The following is a 13741-nucleotide window of genomic DNA, read 5'->3' as shown; positions in this document are numbered from 1 at the left end:
GTATATTAGGAACAGAATGTTCTTAATGCATCTTTAGCGTTGTAGCAACTCTAATAACCTGAAATTTTTGCAAATATAAATTTTGCATCTAGATAAGTGCTTTTTAAGATGATTCCAGTCCTCTTATGTTAGGCTTGATTGCAACCTGTTTTCTAAATTAAAAAATGTAAATGTGGCATTGACAAAGGTTAAAAAGATTTAAAGCGAGTTCTGCAGCAGTGCATCCACACACCAAACTAAATCCTATGTATCTAATCAGTGTCCTCTGGACTGTGTGCCTTACTCCATTGTTTACTTTCAAATCCATAATAATTTTGTATCCCTTCACTGGGTGAAGATTCATTTTAAAAACTAATGAATTTAAAAATACGCTTTTCCCTTGTCCATTTGATACTGAGCCTGCAATTTGACTTTCATTGTTTGTTTCCCTCCTTGTCTCGTCAATCCTTTTCTCTCTTTCTGTCCTTTTACTTTATTACATTTTTTATTGAGGACTGAGATGAACTGGTTGCTGCATCATGGGCCCATTACACTTCCTAACAATTCCATTTACACCTTATTGTTTGTCTTATTGCTGGAAAATTCAGGTGATTCATCATGCCTGAAGAAGCACCTGATCCCAATTCCCTTGGTATCATGATCACTATGTGACAGGAATACAGTTAGTGGTGGCTTTCAGACTCTAACAGGCCAAGGTGATAACTCTTTTGGGACTTTTAGCCTCTCAAGTATTGATGAGATCCATTTTCGTAATGCTCTGTTTTCTTGCTCCCTTTCAACAGCCCCCTGAGTGTGGAAAAGGGCTTGGAGTTAATAAAGGAAGTGGCAGATATCCTGAAGCTGCAGATGAGTGCCTTCGATGATGTCAAGTATGTACATGGAATTTGCCTCTTTTTATTTTATTGGATATCTCAGTGGTTTTGAATAGTTTGTCTTATAAGCAAATATCTGTTCTTTAATGTCAGAGTTAATGAGAGTGTGCAATAGACAATAAAGAATGTCATGGTGATCTTTATAATATCCCCTACACTTCCTGAGCTTCTGTAGGGAAAAATAATCCAATCTAAGTGCTGTAAAAATGTTACCAACCTTATTTAACAGTTTTTAGGTAAGGAAAATCCTGTGAAGGGTCATTATAGCCAACATTACTGATGGGAATAATTACATCAGGGATGGATAAGAACTTGGTTTCCTGGCTTTGAGTCTGGCATATAGCACACTAGGTCATGCCTCCATGGTCAGCTACTCATTTAACAAATCACAGGAAGTTCAGTTATGTTGAACTACTGTTTTCCTTATGATCCATACTGCTGATTGCATGTTGATTTCCTGAACTAGGAGATTATTATTTGCCATGCACAGTAAAAAAAATTTAGATTAGGGATTTTCTGAAATAATTTTGGGTAGGGACATTTACTTCATAAAACTTAATTCTTCCCTTTTAAAGCAGAATATAAAATAAGTTTGATAGAAAAGTAGTGGAAGAGAAGGGTTAGCTGTGGGAGGGTTTGACAGCTTACTTGAAAGAAGTCTCATCTTGGCGCACAGCAAATAACTGATGTCTGGGTAGCATCCAGTTCCTGCCTATGTTTCAGAAGGTTTGGGGCTGCTTGTTTCTGGCCCATGAGTCAGGCTGCTGAAGAGCAGCATCTTTCTCAGCCTTGCTTGTGCTGCCATCAGCTTTTGTTTAACCTTCAGTTCCCTTGTAACACCGTGTTTTAAGTCACAGTCTGAAGATGCTTCATCTTTGGTGGAAGTGTTTATTGCTATCTTGAAAAAAAGATTTACTCCTCCTACTACTGTAAATGTAGGGAGAAACGGACTACTGGTGAGAAAGTATTCTTAGAAACCTGTCAACTACTAGACATATAAGCCTTAGTAGTATAGAAGGAAAATATCCTTGTATTTTTTTTTCTTTTGTAAAACAGTTCTTTGTATTGTTGAATGTTTTTTGCTTGTATTTTATGAAATGCATTTTTAATGAAAACTGAGTTTTGAAATAGCAAAACCCAATAATATTATATGTCTTGCTTGTAAAGAGAATTTGCGTTCTTGATGGAATATTTGCAGGTAAAGTCTGCTGCACGTTTAAAGTGGTAATCCCATGGAACAATTTCTTTGCTGAAATCAACTGGTTCTGCTTCATTAAGATCATTCATTTACAGTACAAGAGCACTTTAACTTACCTTTCTAATTGTTAGCATAAAGCCTTTTGGTTATTTTTTATCATTTGATAAATCAGAACATTGCAATTGGCAGGTTGTAGATTCATTCTCTAATGAAAAATATTCCTCCAGTGATATAGTTAGCTATGAAGAAACTTTTTTTAAGCGTATGTCATTGAGAAAGCTGCTTATTTTGCATCTATTAATATCCATTATTATTATTATACTGAAAGTACTTGTATGGTCATTACTTTAAAAGTGTCTTATGAATTATAGTAACTCCAAAGAGGACTGAGCATTCTGTCTATCACCATAATATTTTTAAAAAGTATTTTGTATTTTTAAAAGTTCTATAAATCTGTTATTTGGGAAGGTTATCCCAGATCTCAAGTGAGTGAAGAATTCATCCATAAATTTCTTTATTCAAGAAAATGAGATGCTGTGACTCAAGTTAAATCTATGAAATGCTAGAGAAATGGGGAGCTGGCCAGTAGATGTAGCAGCAATAGAAGCTTTGGAAAAAAAGCCTTGCCAAGTAAAAAATCAATACTTTTTGAATGTATTCTTTTGTCATCACAGCACAATGACCAGTGGCAAACTTTATGAATCTGAAGACCCTGTTTAGCTTCTGAGTGGCCTCTTGGAGGCAGGTTTCAGGAAAAACTTGATATCATGGCTATTCCTAATGCAACATTGACATTTCAAAGTGTGAGAATGAGGATTCTCAGGAAATACAACTTAAGGCTTCAAGGGTGACTTAGATTATTTTATTTTACTGGCAAGTAAAAGTACTCTTTTTCTCAATGAATTCTTTTTTGGTTTTTTTTTTTTTTTTTTTTGTGGGACATTATATAGAAAAAACTACTAGTAAGCCTGAGACCAAGGGTTTATGAAAGGAGTGGAAATATAGCATACTAGTCTACTTTGAACTACGAGCTAATTATTAGCCTGGTGTAAAATTCTTAATTCTCAGTTTTCCCTGCAAGAATTCTGAAATATAAGAAAGTAATAGCATAGGTCTGATTTTTTTTTAGACTACTGCAAAGATTTCAAAGTGCAGACATCTTTGTTGGTGACATGGAGAGTGGGATTGAGTGCACTCTCAGCAAGTTTGCCGATGACACCAAGCTATGTGATTTGGTTGATGTGCTGGAGGGAAGGAGGGACCATCCAGAGGGACCTTGACATGCTTGTTTGGTGGGCACATGCCAGCCTTATGAATTTTAACCATGCCAAGTGCAAGGTCCTACACCTGGGTCAGAGCAATCCCAGGCACAGCTACAGGTTGGGCAGAGAAGTGATTCAGAGCAGCCGTGCGGAGAAGACTTTGGGGTGTTGGTCGATGAGAAAATGAACATGAGCTGTCAGTGTGCACTCACAGCCCAGAAAGCCAACCGTATCCTGGGCTGCATCAAAAGGAGCGTGACCAGCAGGTCAAAGGAGGTGATCCTGCCCCTCTACTCTGCTCTTGTGAGACCTCACTTGCAGTATTGTGTTCAATTCTGGTGTCCGAATCATAAAAAGACATGGAGCTGCTGAAACAAGTCCAGAGGAGGGCCACGAGGATGATCAGGGGGCTGGAGCACCTCCCATATGAAGAGAGTCTGAGAAAGTTGGGGCTGTTCAGCCTGGATGAGAGAAGGCTGCGTGGAGACCTCATAGCAGCCTTCCAGTATGTGAAGGGGGTCTATAAGGATGCTGGTGAGGGACCCTTCATTAGGGACTGTAGTGGTAGGACAAAGGGTAATGTGTTCAAACTTAAACAGGGGAAGTTTAGGTTGGATATAACAAAGAAGTTCTTTACTGTGAGTGTGGTGAGGCACTGGAATGGGTTGCCCAAGGAAGCTGTGAATGCTCCATCCCTGTCAGTGTTCAAGTCCAGGTTGGGCAGAGCCTTGAGTGACATGGTTTAGTGTGAGATTTCCCTGCCCGTGTCAGGGGGTTGGAGCTAGCTGATCTTCAGTTCCTTTCCAACCCTAACTATTCTGATTCTATGATTCTATGTTAATTGTCGACGCAGGAGTCACGGACAACGCGGAGACGATCAATGTGATCAAGCGATTGCCAAAGTTTATTTGGATACAGTGCTCTTTTTATACACTTACCTTATGTAACAGCCTCGGATAGTGAGATATGATTGGTTAATCTAGAGATTATTACTGTTTACAAAGCTAAACTAATATTTATGTCATAATTGTGGCTAATTATCCTGTTCTAGAAGGTACAGTGGAAAACTACAACCTTGGCGGAAACCAACATCCGCATGTCCTTGGCGAAGAGTTACAGAGATACATCATGGATAACAAGACAACTGGCCTTGTTTATGCTGGCCAGAAATACAGAGGATCATAGGTCTTGCTACTGGAATCCTTACTGGAAAATTACAGAGACATACTGAGGTTTAGGGTACTAGGATCGCTCACCGGGTGGCCTTGGTCGTTTAAGAACCCCACAGTTAATGAGAATCACAGGGTTAATTTGAAAGTATATACAAAGCCATCTCATTAATAGGAGTAGCATAAAAAGAACTGAGGAGAAAGGGCCATTCATGAGTTCTGAAGTTCTTTAAATTCTCAATTAAGAGTTCTTGTGTTTTCTTTAAAAAAAGTAGTTTAAAAGGACAAATGCATTATTACCTTTAATTAGTTTTGTTTGGAAATATCTTTCTTTCTTCCTTATCTTTTTATTTTTTTCTCTTGCTTTGGAGTTTGGTAAGTGAACAGTTGCTTTTGCCATGGATTTTTACTGATTCCCATGCTACTTCTTGATTAGTTGAAGCATGGTAGTAATCAGCTTATCTTCTTGCTTTCACAATTCTGCCAGCTTTAAGGGATAAGTTGCAATTCACAATATAGCCTCAGGCTTGGCTCCCAGTGCATTCGGTCCACTTCTGCAGTTGGTTTGTTGTCAAGTTTGCATTGACATAAACTTTGCTCACCCTGTGAAGCAGATGAGTGGAAATAGATCTAGGGAATTCATAATTAGAAATATTTCAACATTGAAGAAAAGATCCAACATGTTAGCTGTCACTTTTGAATACAGCCTGGATCTTTATAGAAGTAATAGTTATGCTTAATATGTTTTGTTAATGGTTATGTAGCTGTCAAATAAATTCCATTATTTCTTATTACATCATTAGAGACCATTAAAAGGATATTAGCATGCTGATGTAATTATGCAAGCAGACGTAAAATGACTATAGTTATGATTTTATAATCTAATTATGGGTGTCCAATGCCCCATGTGATTGATTGTTGGACTGGTATCATGGATTGAAGTCAGATGGATAGTGATGTTAGGAGGGTTTGTATTTATTTTTTAAAAAATAATTGTACCACTCCACAGTCTGCAGCGTTGCCCTTCTTTATGTAATTGCTATTCTTCATGTGTTAAATAGTAAACTTACAAACATGATTATCAAGGTTATGAAGAAACATCCATATATAATAAAAATACTATGATATGTAAGCTCAGCTGTAAGGGTAGTGGAAAAGACACTCAGAATTCATAGTCAAAACCATTGATAAGAACATAGATGACTTACTTGGTTTTGGTGCGAATATAAATGATTTCTGAATTTTTATAATGTTCTCATACTTGAGGAATGTGCTGAGAACATTGCTAAGGGGACTTTTCAGCACTAAGCTTAGCTGAATAGCTTTGTCTGGAAAGAAAACAGATTATTCTGATTTCATAGTATTTCAAACTGCATAGCCTACCATTCTCAGCCTCCAGTTAAGAGTGAGATTTTCAGCTGAATATCACATTCTCTGACAGATAGTGCAGTAACACTGATTTTATTCTTTTCCTTCTTATTTCTCTCTTTAACCTTGTATGACTTTCCCTATTGCCACTGAAGAACTCTCACTCTAGGTCTCTCTTTTCCCACATTTTGTTCTATTGCTTTGGCTTCTTCCATCAATCCATCTTAATGGGCATCTTCATCATTTTTGCCTTCTAAAATAACTGAACTCAGAACTCAACTAACCCTTCAGGAGATGTGATAACTTGTCCAACAAGTGTGCCTATATCCATATATAATTTTTCAATGGAAAACATGTAGCAGGGCACAATATAATAATTGCATAAATTGATGTTTAACTACTGCTCTTGTTGAAGCATAACAAAAATCTTGTTTTGGTTTGTTAGTTTTTTGTTTGTTTCCTACAGTGTTCTTCACTACACTAACAAAATGCTTGACAAACATAAATTGATAATACTTAACTCACATGAGATATCGGGTATTATTAGGACCATACAGAGCTGGAGTTATGCATGAAAAGACTAACTTAAAGCATTTGCTAATATGAGGTGTCCACTCTGATGTCTCAGATTATAACTTATTCATTGTCTTCTGTAAAGATCTTCACATACTGAAATAGAGATCCCATTGTCTTCAGTTACCATTCTGAGTGTTCAGCAGTCCAAGTCAGCTCTCAGTTTAGACAGTTCTTTGGTCTGTAAAAAAACATTGCCTGAAATTACTTGGCTTCAAATGAACTGAGTCTGAATCTGAACACTGTCGTCTTCAAGAATGGGAAAATGGATGACCCAGGGAACTACAGACCAGTCAGTCTCACCTCTGTGCCTGGCAAAATCTTGGAGCAGATTTTCCTGGGAAGCATGTTAAGGCGCATGAAAAACAACAAGGTGCTTGGTGACAGCCAGCATGGCTTCACTATGGGGAAATCCTGCCTGACCAATTTGGTGGCCTTCTATGATGGGGCTACGGAACTGATGGACAGGGATAGAGCAGTTGATGTCATCTACCTGGACTTGTGCAAAGCATTTGACACTGTCCCATACAACATCCTTGTCTCTAAATTGGAGAAACATCAATTTGGTAGATGGACCACTCAGTGGATAAAGAACTGGCTGGATGGCCACACGCAAAGAGTTGTGGTCAGTGGCTCAGTGTCCTGCTGGAGACCAGTAACGAGTGGTATCCCTCAGGGATCGGTGTTGGGACCGGTCTTGTTTAACATCTTTATCGGTGACATGGACAGTGGGATTGAGTGAGCCCTCAGCAGGTTTGCCGATGACACCAAGCTATGTGATTTGGTTGATATGCTGGAGGGAAGGAGGGACCGTCCCAAGGGACCTTGACATGCTTGTTTGGTGGGCACATGCCAGCCTTATGAATTTTAACCATGCCAAGTGCAAGGTCCTACACCTGGGTCAGAGCAATCCCAGGCACAGCTACAGGTTGGGCAGAGAAGTGATTCAGAGCAGCCGTGCGGAGAAGACTTTGGGGTGTTGGTCGATGAGAAAATGAACATGAGCTGTCAGTGTGCACTCACAGCCCAGAAAGCCAACCGTATCCTGGGCTGCATCAAAAGGAGCGTGACCAGCAGGTCAAAGGAGGTGATCCTGCCCCTCTACTCTGCTCTTGTGAGACCTCACTTGCAGTATTGTGTTCAATTCTGGTGTCCGAATCATAAAAAGACATGGAGCTGCTGAAACAAGTCCAGAGGAGGGCCACGAGGATGATCAGGGGGCTGGAGCACCTCCCATATGAAGAGAGTCTGAGAAAGTTGGGGCTGTTCAGCCTGGATGAGAGAAGGCTGCGTGGAGACCTCATAGCAGCCTTCCAGTATGTGAAGGGGGTCTATAAGGATGCTGGTGAGGGACCCTTCATTAGGGACTGTAGTGGTAGGACAAAGGGTAATGTGTTCAAACTTAAACAGGGGAAGTTTAGGTTGGATATAACAAAGAAGTTCTTTACTGTGAGTGTGGTGAGGCACTAGAATGGGTTGCCCAAGGAAGCTGTGAATGCTCCATCCCTGTCAGTGTTCAAGTCCAGGTTGGGCAGAGCCTTGAGTGACATAGTTTAGTGTGAGATTTCCCTGCCCGTGTCAGGGGGTTGGAGCTAGCTGATCTTCAGTTCCTTTCCAACCCTAATTATTCTATGATTCTACGGTTCTATGGGTCTGAGGCAAAACTGGATGCTACCAGCAGAATTCAATGTAACAGTAGGACCTTTACAACTTTATAGTTCCATACCTTGTTTCCAACATACTTTCTGAAGCCTGATAAAAATGTACTTGAGATCCTGAAAATACTGGTCTTTTCTAATACTTGACCTCCATTCATCCTTGGATGTCAGGGACCCTCTTGAAAAGAACACTTTGAAGACTTTATCTCTAGACATGAAGACAGACAAGATTGTTTTTTTTCTATTATGCTCTTTTATGTCCTTAACATCAACTATGTGTTTTTTACTCATTTTTATATAAAGAACAATCTAAAACAAGCTCGAATTTTGAACACTTCCCATAAGGAAAGCTACAGGCACATTTTTGCCATGCTTCAAATATGTCCTTTGAAGTAAGTGAAGAATTACAGGTACCTTCCACCTTCTTTGCAAAGTAAAGGCCTTACACAACCAAATAATACCTGTGATTATCCTTGTTCTGAGGAAGGGATGAGGTAGTTGGGCTGGAATAAATACAATTTGAAAAGCCAGCCAACCATCCCAGTGAAAAGAACTTGAATTGAGGAAGATGTCTGAAAATGAAACCAAGTTTGGAGAAGCTTTAAATGCATTCAAATTGGAAGTGTTGCACAGGCAGACTTATGAGTGGAGCTCTTTGCCTCACCTATTATGAACATGTGCATTGGCTGTAGTATCCCAATAATTCTATATAGTTTTTGTTCGTTGTTTGTCATGTTATTTCTCTAACACCTGAAAACTCAATCAGCCAGTTAATCAGACGCAGTCATCCACAACCTAAACACTGGAACAGTGCTTGGTATTTTCACTTCATCATGCTGATGGATTATGACATGTAGTATATGTATGCTCTAAATGTGAACAACTCAGGAAATTATTGGTAACTTGAGAGGATGTGAACAACTCAGGAAATTATTGGTAACTTGAGAGGCAGGGTAATGTGAGAGAGGATTATTTAAGCACTGAGCAGTAGTTGGACAGGTAGTACAGTATCTTGTTAGGTTTGTATCTGCAAACTTCCCTCCACTGTGCAAATTATCCGTAATTCCTTTCTCCTGGATTTGGTGTAATTAATCTTTTCTTGTGTTATATGTTAAACACCTGTGGATTGATATTCTTGCAATGTTTTTTCTAGATTGGTAGATCCTGGATTCTGCGTCTGTGCCATTTAGATTTACTAAGAGGAGTGTTCTAATACTGCGCTTATAAAAAAACATATAGTCCATCCTTCTCGCCTTAAGATGCTGTAGTATAAACTAACAATAGAATGAATTTTTATTTCCATTCCATTTATTATCCAGAAATTAAGCAACATTTTTGTTTAAATTTGAACTGTGCTATATGGTTGTTCTCAATAAAAAGATATACCTTTCAGAAAACTTGAGCAATATTTGTCACCTCTTCTATGATTTTAAATAGCAAACCAACAGACTAAGGCTATTTGGCATAATCTTGTTTAAAATGTCATAAAAGCATAACTCAGAAATAATGGAACCACTTTTATTCAAACTTGACTTCTTCCACAGATTTAATGAGTCCGGAAAACAAATCGGCTGAAATGTATTGCTGTAACTCATTGTATGCAGGCTTTTATAAGAAATTACGTTGTGTTTTCTGGTACATATTGTCTTATTTGACAAGTAATTTATAAAATAAAGATACATCAATTTTTTAAGGGAATGAGGATAAGGAAACAAAAATAAGGTGGAATTTTCAACTATGCATTCCTTTACTTAAACATGAGTGATTTCTCAACCTTAGCATTACATTAGTCTTGTGGCTTTTTCCCCTGAGGTACAATATATTTTGTGTGCTTTTCTTTAATAAATGTGCATATAACCAAGATCATTTTGCCTTCTCCACTGTAACATTCCTGCTAGAAAAATATAAAAATACATTAAAATAACAAGAAGGATTTTGGCCTTCAGCATCTTATGAATTCTAGGTGGCAAAACAGAAAGACCTTAAAAATCTAGGGAGGCTCTTACAAAGAAAAATGTACAAAGTTTGGCTTTACATTATAACATTTCATCTCGTTAAGTCAGAGGATTTGCACCTTTGTAATCTAAAGCAGAATGAAATCCAGTGTTGCAGATACATGTCCATGTAATCATGGATCCCTACTCAAGAGAAGGTTTTAACAGAGAAGTGAGCTTCTGAAGTTTATCTATTTTTTTTAACTTCATATTTCTCTGCTACGCATCTTTCTGTGTGACTGAGAATGCCATCATATTCCTTTTATAATAAAGTTCATAACATTATAGGATAGGCAGGATATAGTCCTTTGTCTCAAGCAAGTCACTGAATATGTGCCAGTGCATTTAATTTATATAACATTTCACATATTATTGACAGGGAACCACAGCCATTTTACAGATGGGTAAATTGAAACTCAAGACAATTTGCTTGATTTTCCCTAAGATGGGGCAGAACTTGGTGACAGATATGGGAATAGAAACAGAGAACTGTGATTCTCACTCTTTCACTAAAGTTTGGTCCACAAATAGAATAACTAATATTAGAAATGGAAGAAGTTTATTATGCAAAATTTGGTTAAAAGAATAGTATCTTATAAGAAATATACCAAATTAATCTTACATCTATGCCTTTCTTGATCCTCCAGCCATTGGCTACCTGATCATCCTACGTACACAAACACACACTTTTTTTTTCCTCTCTTTTATCTCCTGGATGGATGGATGGATGGATGGATGGATGGATGGATGGATGGATGGATTGCATGAATATTACAGACCTGCTCACCCAGCTGAAAAAAAAAAAAATTTTCTGCAGTTTTTACACCCTAACCAGTAAATATCTCAAATCCAGGCCTATGAGTTGCACCATGACCTGGCTGCAAAGGCTTTGTGTTCCCTAGGAGCCATAAAGGCAGTTGGAGCAAATATACATCTGTAGGTGCAATGAAAAAGAGCTGAATAAATTCCACTTCTGCCTCCTTTGCAGAACACATGTCCCTCCCTACCTCACAGCCAAAAGGGGAAGCTCAAGAATAAATGCACTTTCTCTTCAGAGCCAAAGAAGCAGCAAACAGGTTCTTAAGAGGGTAAGCAGAAGGGCTCTGCTTGTAGCGCTCCGAGTTCTGTAGCTCTTTGATTTGGGCTGTAGCAAAGTTTGGGTGCTTTGGTATTAGGTTGTGCTCCCTAATCCTCATGAAAGAAATTTGTGTTCTATCTGGCTCCTATCAAAGCTATAAGCATGCTGAACTCTGCAAAAGTCCTAATACATGAGTCATGATCTTCATTAATTATTAAAAGTCACTTGTGCAAACTGAGCATAAGGTGACTATCATCCCAGTGGACAGATTTTATATGTGATTGCTACAGACTCCCTTAACAACACAGGTGTGCAGAGGGTAAGTAGACCTGAAGTCAGTAAAATATATTGAATGCTTACTGTCTAAAGATGAAAACTGTTGTTTGTGTACCAGGCAGACTAAGGTATAAAGAAGAATGAAAGTGTATATAGAAAAATAGCATATAATTAACTTTTCTTGGTTTTTTGCTTTTTTGTTTTTTTTAATGATATAGCTGTTTTATCCTTTAGCTTAAATCTTTGGGGAGTGAAAGAAAAATCACTGCACATTTAAGCAGCGTTTTAAAATTCATTTCCCACTCTCTCAGGGTCCACACACTCTTTTGCTGTAAAAAATTATAGCACTTGTATGATTTGTTCTTTTAAATACTGTAATTAAGAATCTTATTTGCGTGGCATGCAATGCTGGCAACTTTCATGTACTCAGCGTGTTGAAAATGTCAAGTTTCATGGCTTGTGACAGATTAATAGAAAAAATATTTTAAAACTCTGCAAATTATTCATAGATATTGAGTAATCATAAGAAGTTGCTTTTTGTGGAGAATAAAAATAGGACAAACTGAGCATAGCATCAATCTCTAAATTGAGCATTGTCTATTTTTAAATCATTTAAATTATAGGCTTATCAAAATAATCTTCACCTGAGATGAAGTGAGTTGTAAAATCTTTAAAATACTCTTTCACTGCCTTTTGCACTGTAAACAGTAACAGTGTACTTAGCACATTTTTGATGCATATAGATTAAATTGTTAAAGTTAAATTAATCATAAATGTAAAATTTAAAGTCCATCATTTAGTACTGGTTGGTATCAGAGGCTGGTATACCAAACATGAACTGCTGTTTTTGGAAAGCATCCTTTTCTGGACAAGTAATCCCTTTTCTGTGACTTTACTCTTGAAATTAATCTAATGACAGTAGTGTGTCAGTCAGGATACATTCCATTATTTGGACACCTAGTAGTGTCCTGTTCTGTCTCCCTGAAATGATCAATGCTGAGTGAGTCATGGAGTGACTTCATGGAGCATCATTTCAGGGAGAGAGGAGGGCACTACAAGGTGTCCAAATAATTACGTGATTTGTGAAGGCCGTAGATGTAGCTTTCAGAGGTAACTCTGAGCTGCAACTGTAAAATCCAGACCTAAGTTTTGTGTCCGTGTGATTACATTTGCAAGATGTGATTGCTCTGAAGCTGTCAATCTATCTAATCTTTGTGGTCTATCCATTACACCTCACCCAGCGGCATGGTGTAAACCACGGTAGTGAAATGCAAGTGGTGGTAGAAAATCAACCACTAACTGGTGAGCTCTGTATTTAATGTCTTTCTCTTAGCAGAGATATTTCTTTCTCATGTTTGGTGCTTGGTTATTGTCATAAGATGGAATGTGGGTAGAAAAAATCTTTAGCTTTCTCTCTCCATGATAGCTATGAATTTAGTACAGGACCACATTTCTGTAGACAGTGTTGCGAGCAAACAGTTCATGCTTAGTGTATATAAAGGGTATAAATATGAATAGAAAATACATTTTTGGCTGCATTGCAGCATGTTGTGGAACACTGTGTGTCATTCTGCAGTTTAAGGAGCATGTTAAGAGTTTCCAGAGAAAGGGTCAAGAAACTCAATTTGCTAAAAGAAAAAAAAAGATGTTTTTAATTGATCACAGCCTGTAAGTACATACATGTCAATAGAAATGTGAGAATGCATACAGCTGTACATCAATGTTTGTTCACTTCAGGTGCAAAATGAAGCAAATCTTTGAACAGTAAAGATATTAAAAAGTGAAAGATGTGTGACTTTTTAGTATTAAGTCTGGGTAATGATCAATATTCTCTACTCAACAGTTCAGAGAAGTTATTTTGTAGTAGGTCAGCACAACATATCCTTCACAGATTTCCTGAATCTGAAGTTTAGTCAGTGTCCTGCTTATGTAATATAAATAGAGTATGATGCAAAGCTTCACAAAATAAATTTTAGGTAACACCTGTGGTCAGGAATGTTGATGAAAACCTGAATCAAGTGGTCAATGAATTTGCAGCTGGTCTGAGTAACAGAAGAACAAAATAGCCAGTGTACATTTCTTAATCCATTTATTTATTACATGACAATGACTAGCTGCAATTTTCTGCCTTTGCTTTGCTCTGTAAATCATGTTGTATAAACATACTGCATTACAAAAGTGCCTCTTCTAATTATGTGTGTTTCCCCATTAATTTGCTTTGATGTAAGTATGTTTATATGCCTGTATATATCACATTTACAGCAGTATGAGCATTTTAATTTTTCCAAAATTG

The 13741-nt window shown here is 37.7% G+C and overlaps 1 protein-coding gene across 1 annotated transcript in view; it reads left to right on the top strand.

Annotated features, from left to right (window-relative positions):
* The window catches only part of PTPRN2 (protein tyrosine phosphatase receptor type N2), a 659546-nt gene that overhangs the window by 284408 nt on the left and 361397 nt on the right, over nt 1-13741 (top strand). The window contains exon 10 of the mRNA XM_031042861.2: nt 783-869. Coding sequence (XP_030898721.2) covers nt 783-869 — 87 coding nt within the window. The remainder of the gene's footprint in view (nt 1-782; nt 870-13741) is intronic.

The sequence above is a fragment of the Melopsittacus undulatus genome, chromosome 1 (genome assembly GCF_012275295.1).
Source record: "Melopsittacus undulatus isolate bMelUnd1 chromosome 1, bMelUnd1.mat.Z, whole genome shotgun sequence".
Taxonomy (NCBI): domain Eukaryota; kingdom Metazoa; phylum Chordata; class Aves; order Psittaciformes; family Psittaculidae; genus Melopsittacus; species Melopsittacus undulatus.
This window is presented reverse-complemented; position numbering and strand designations above follow the sequence as displayed.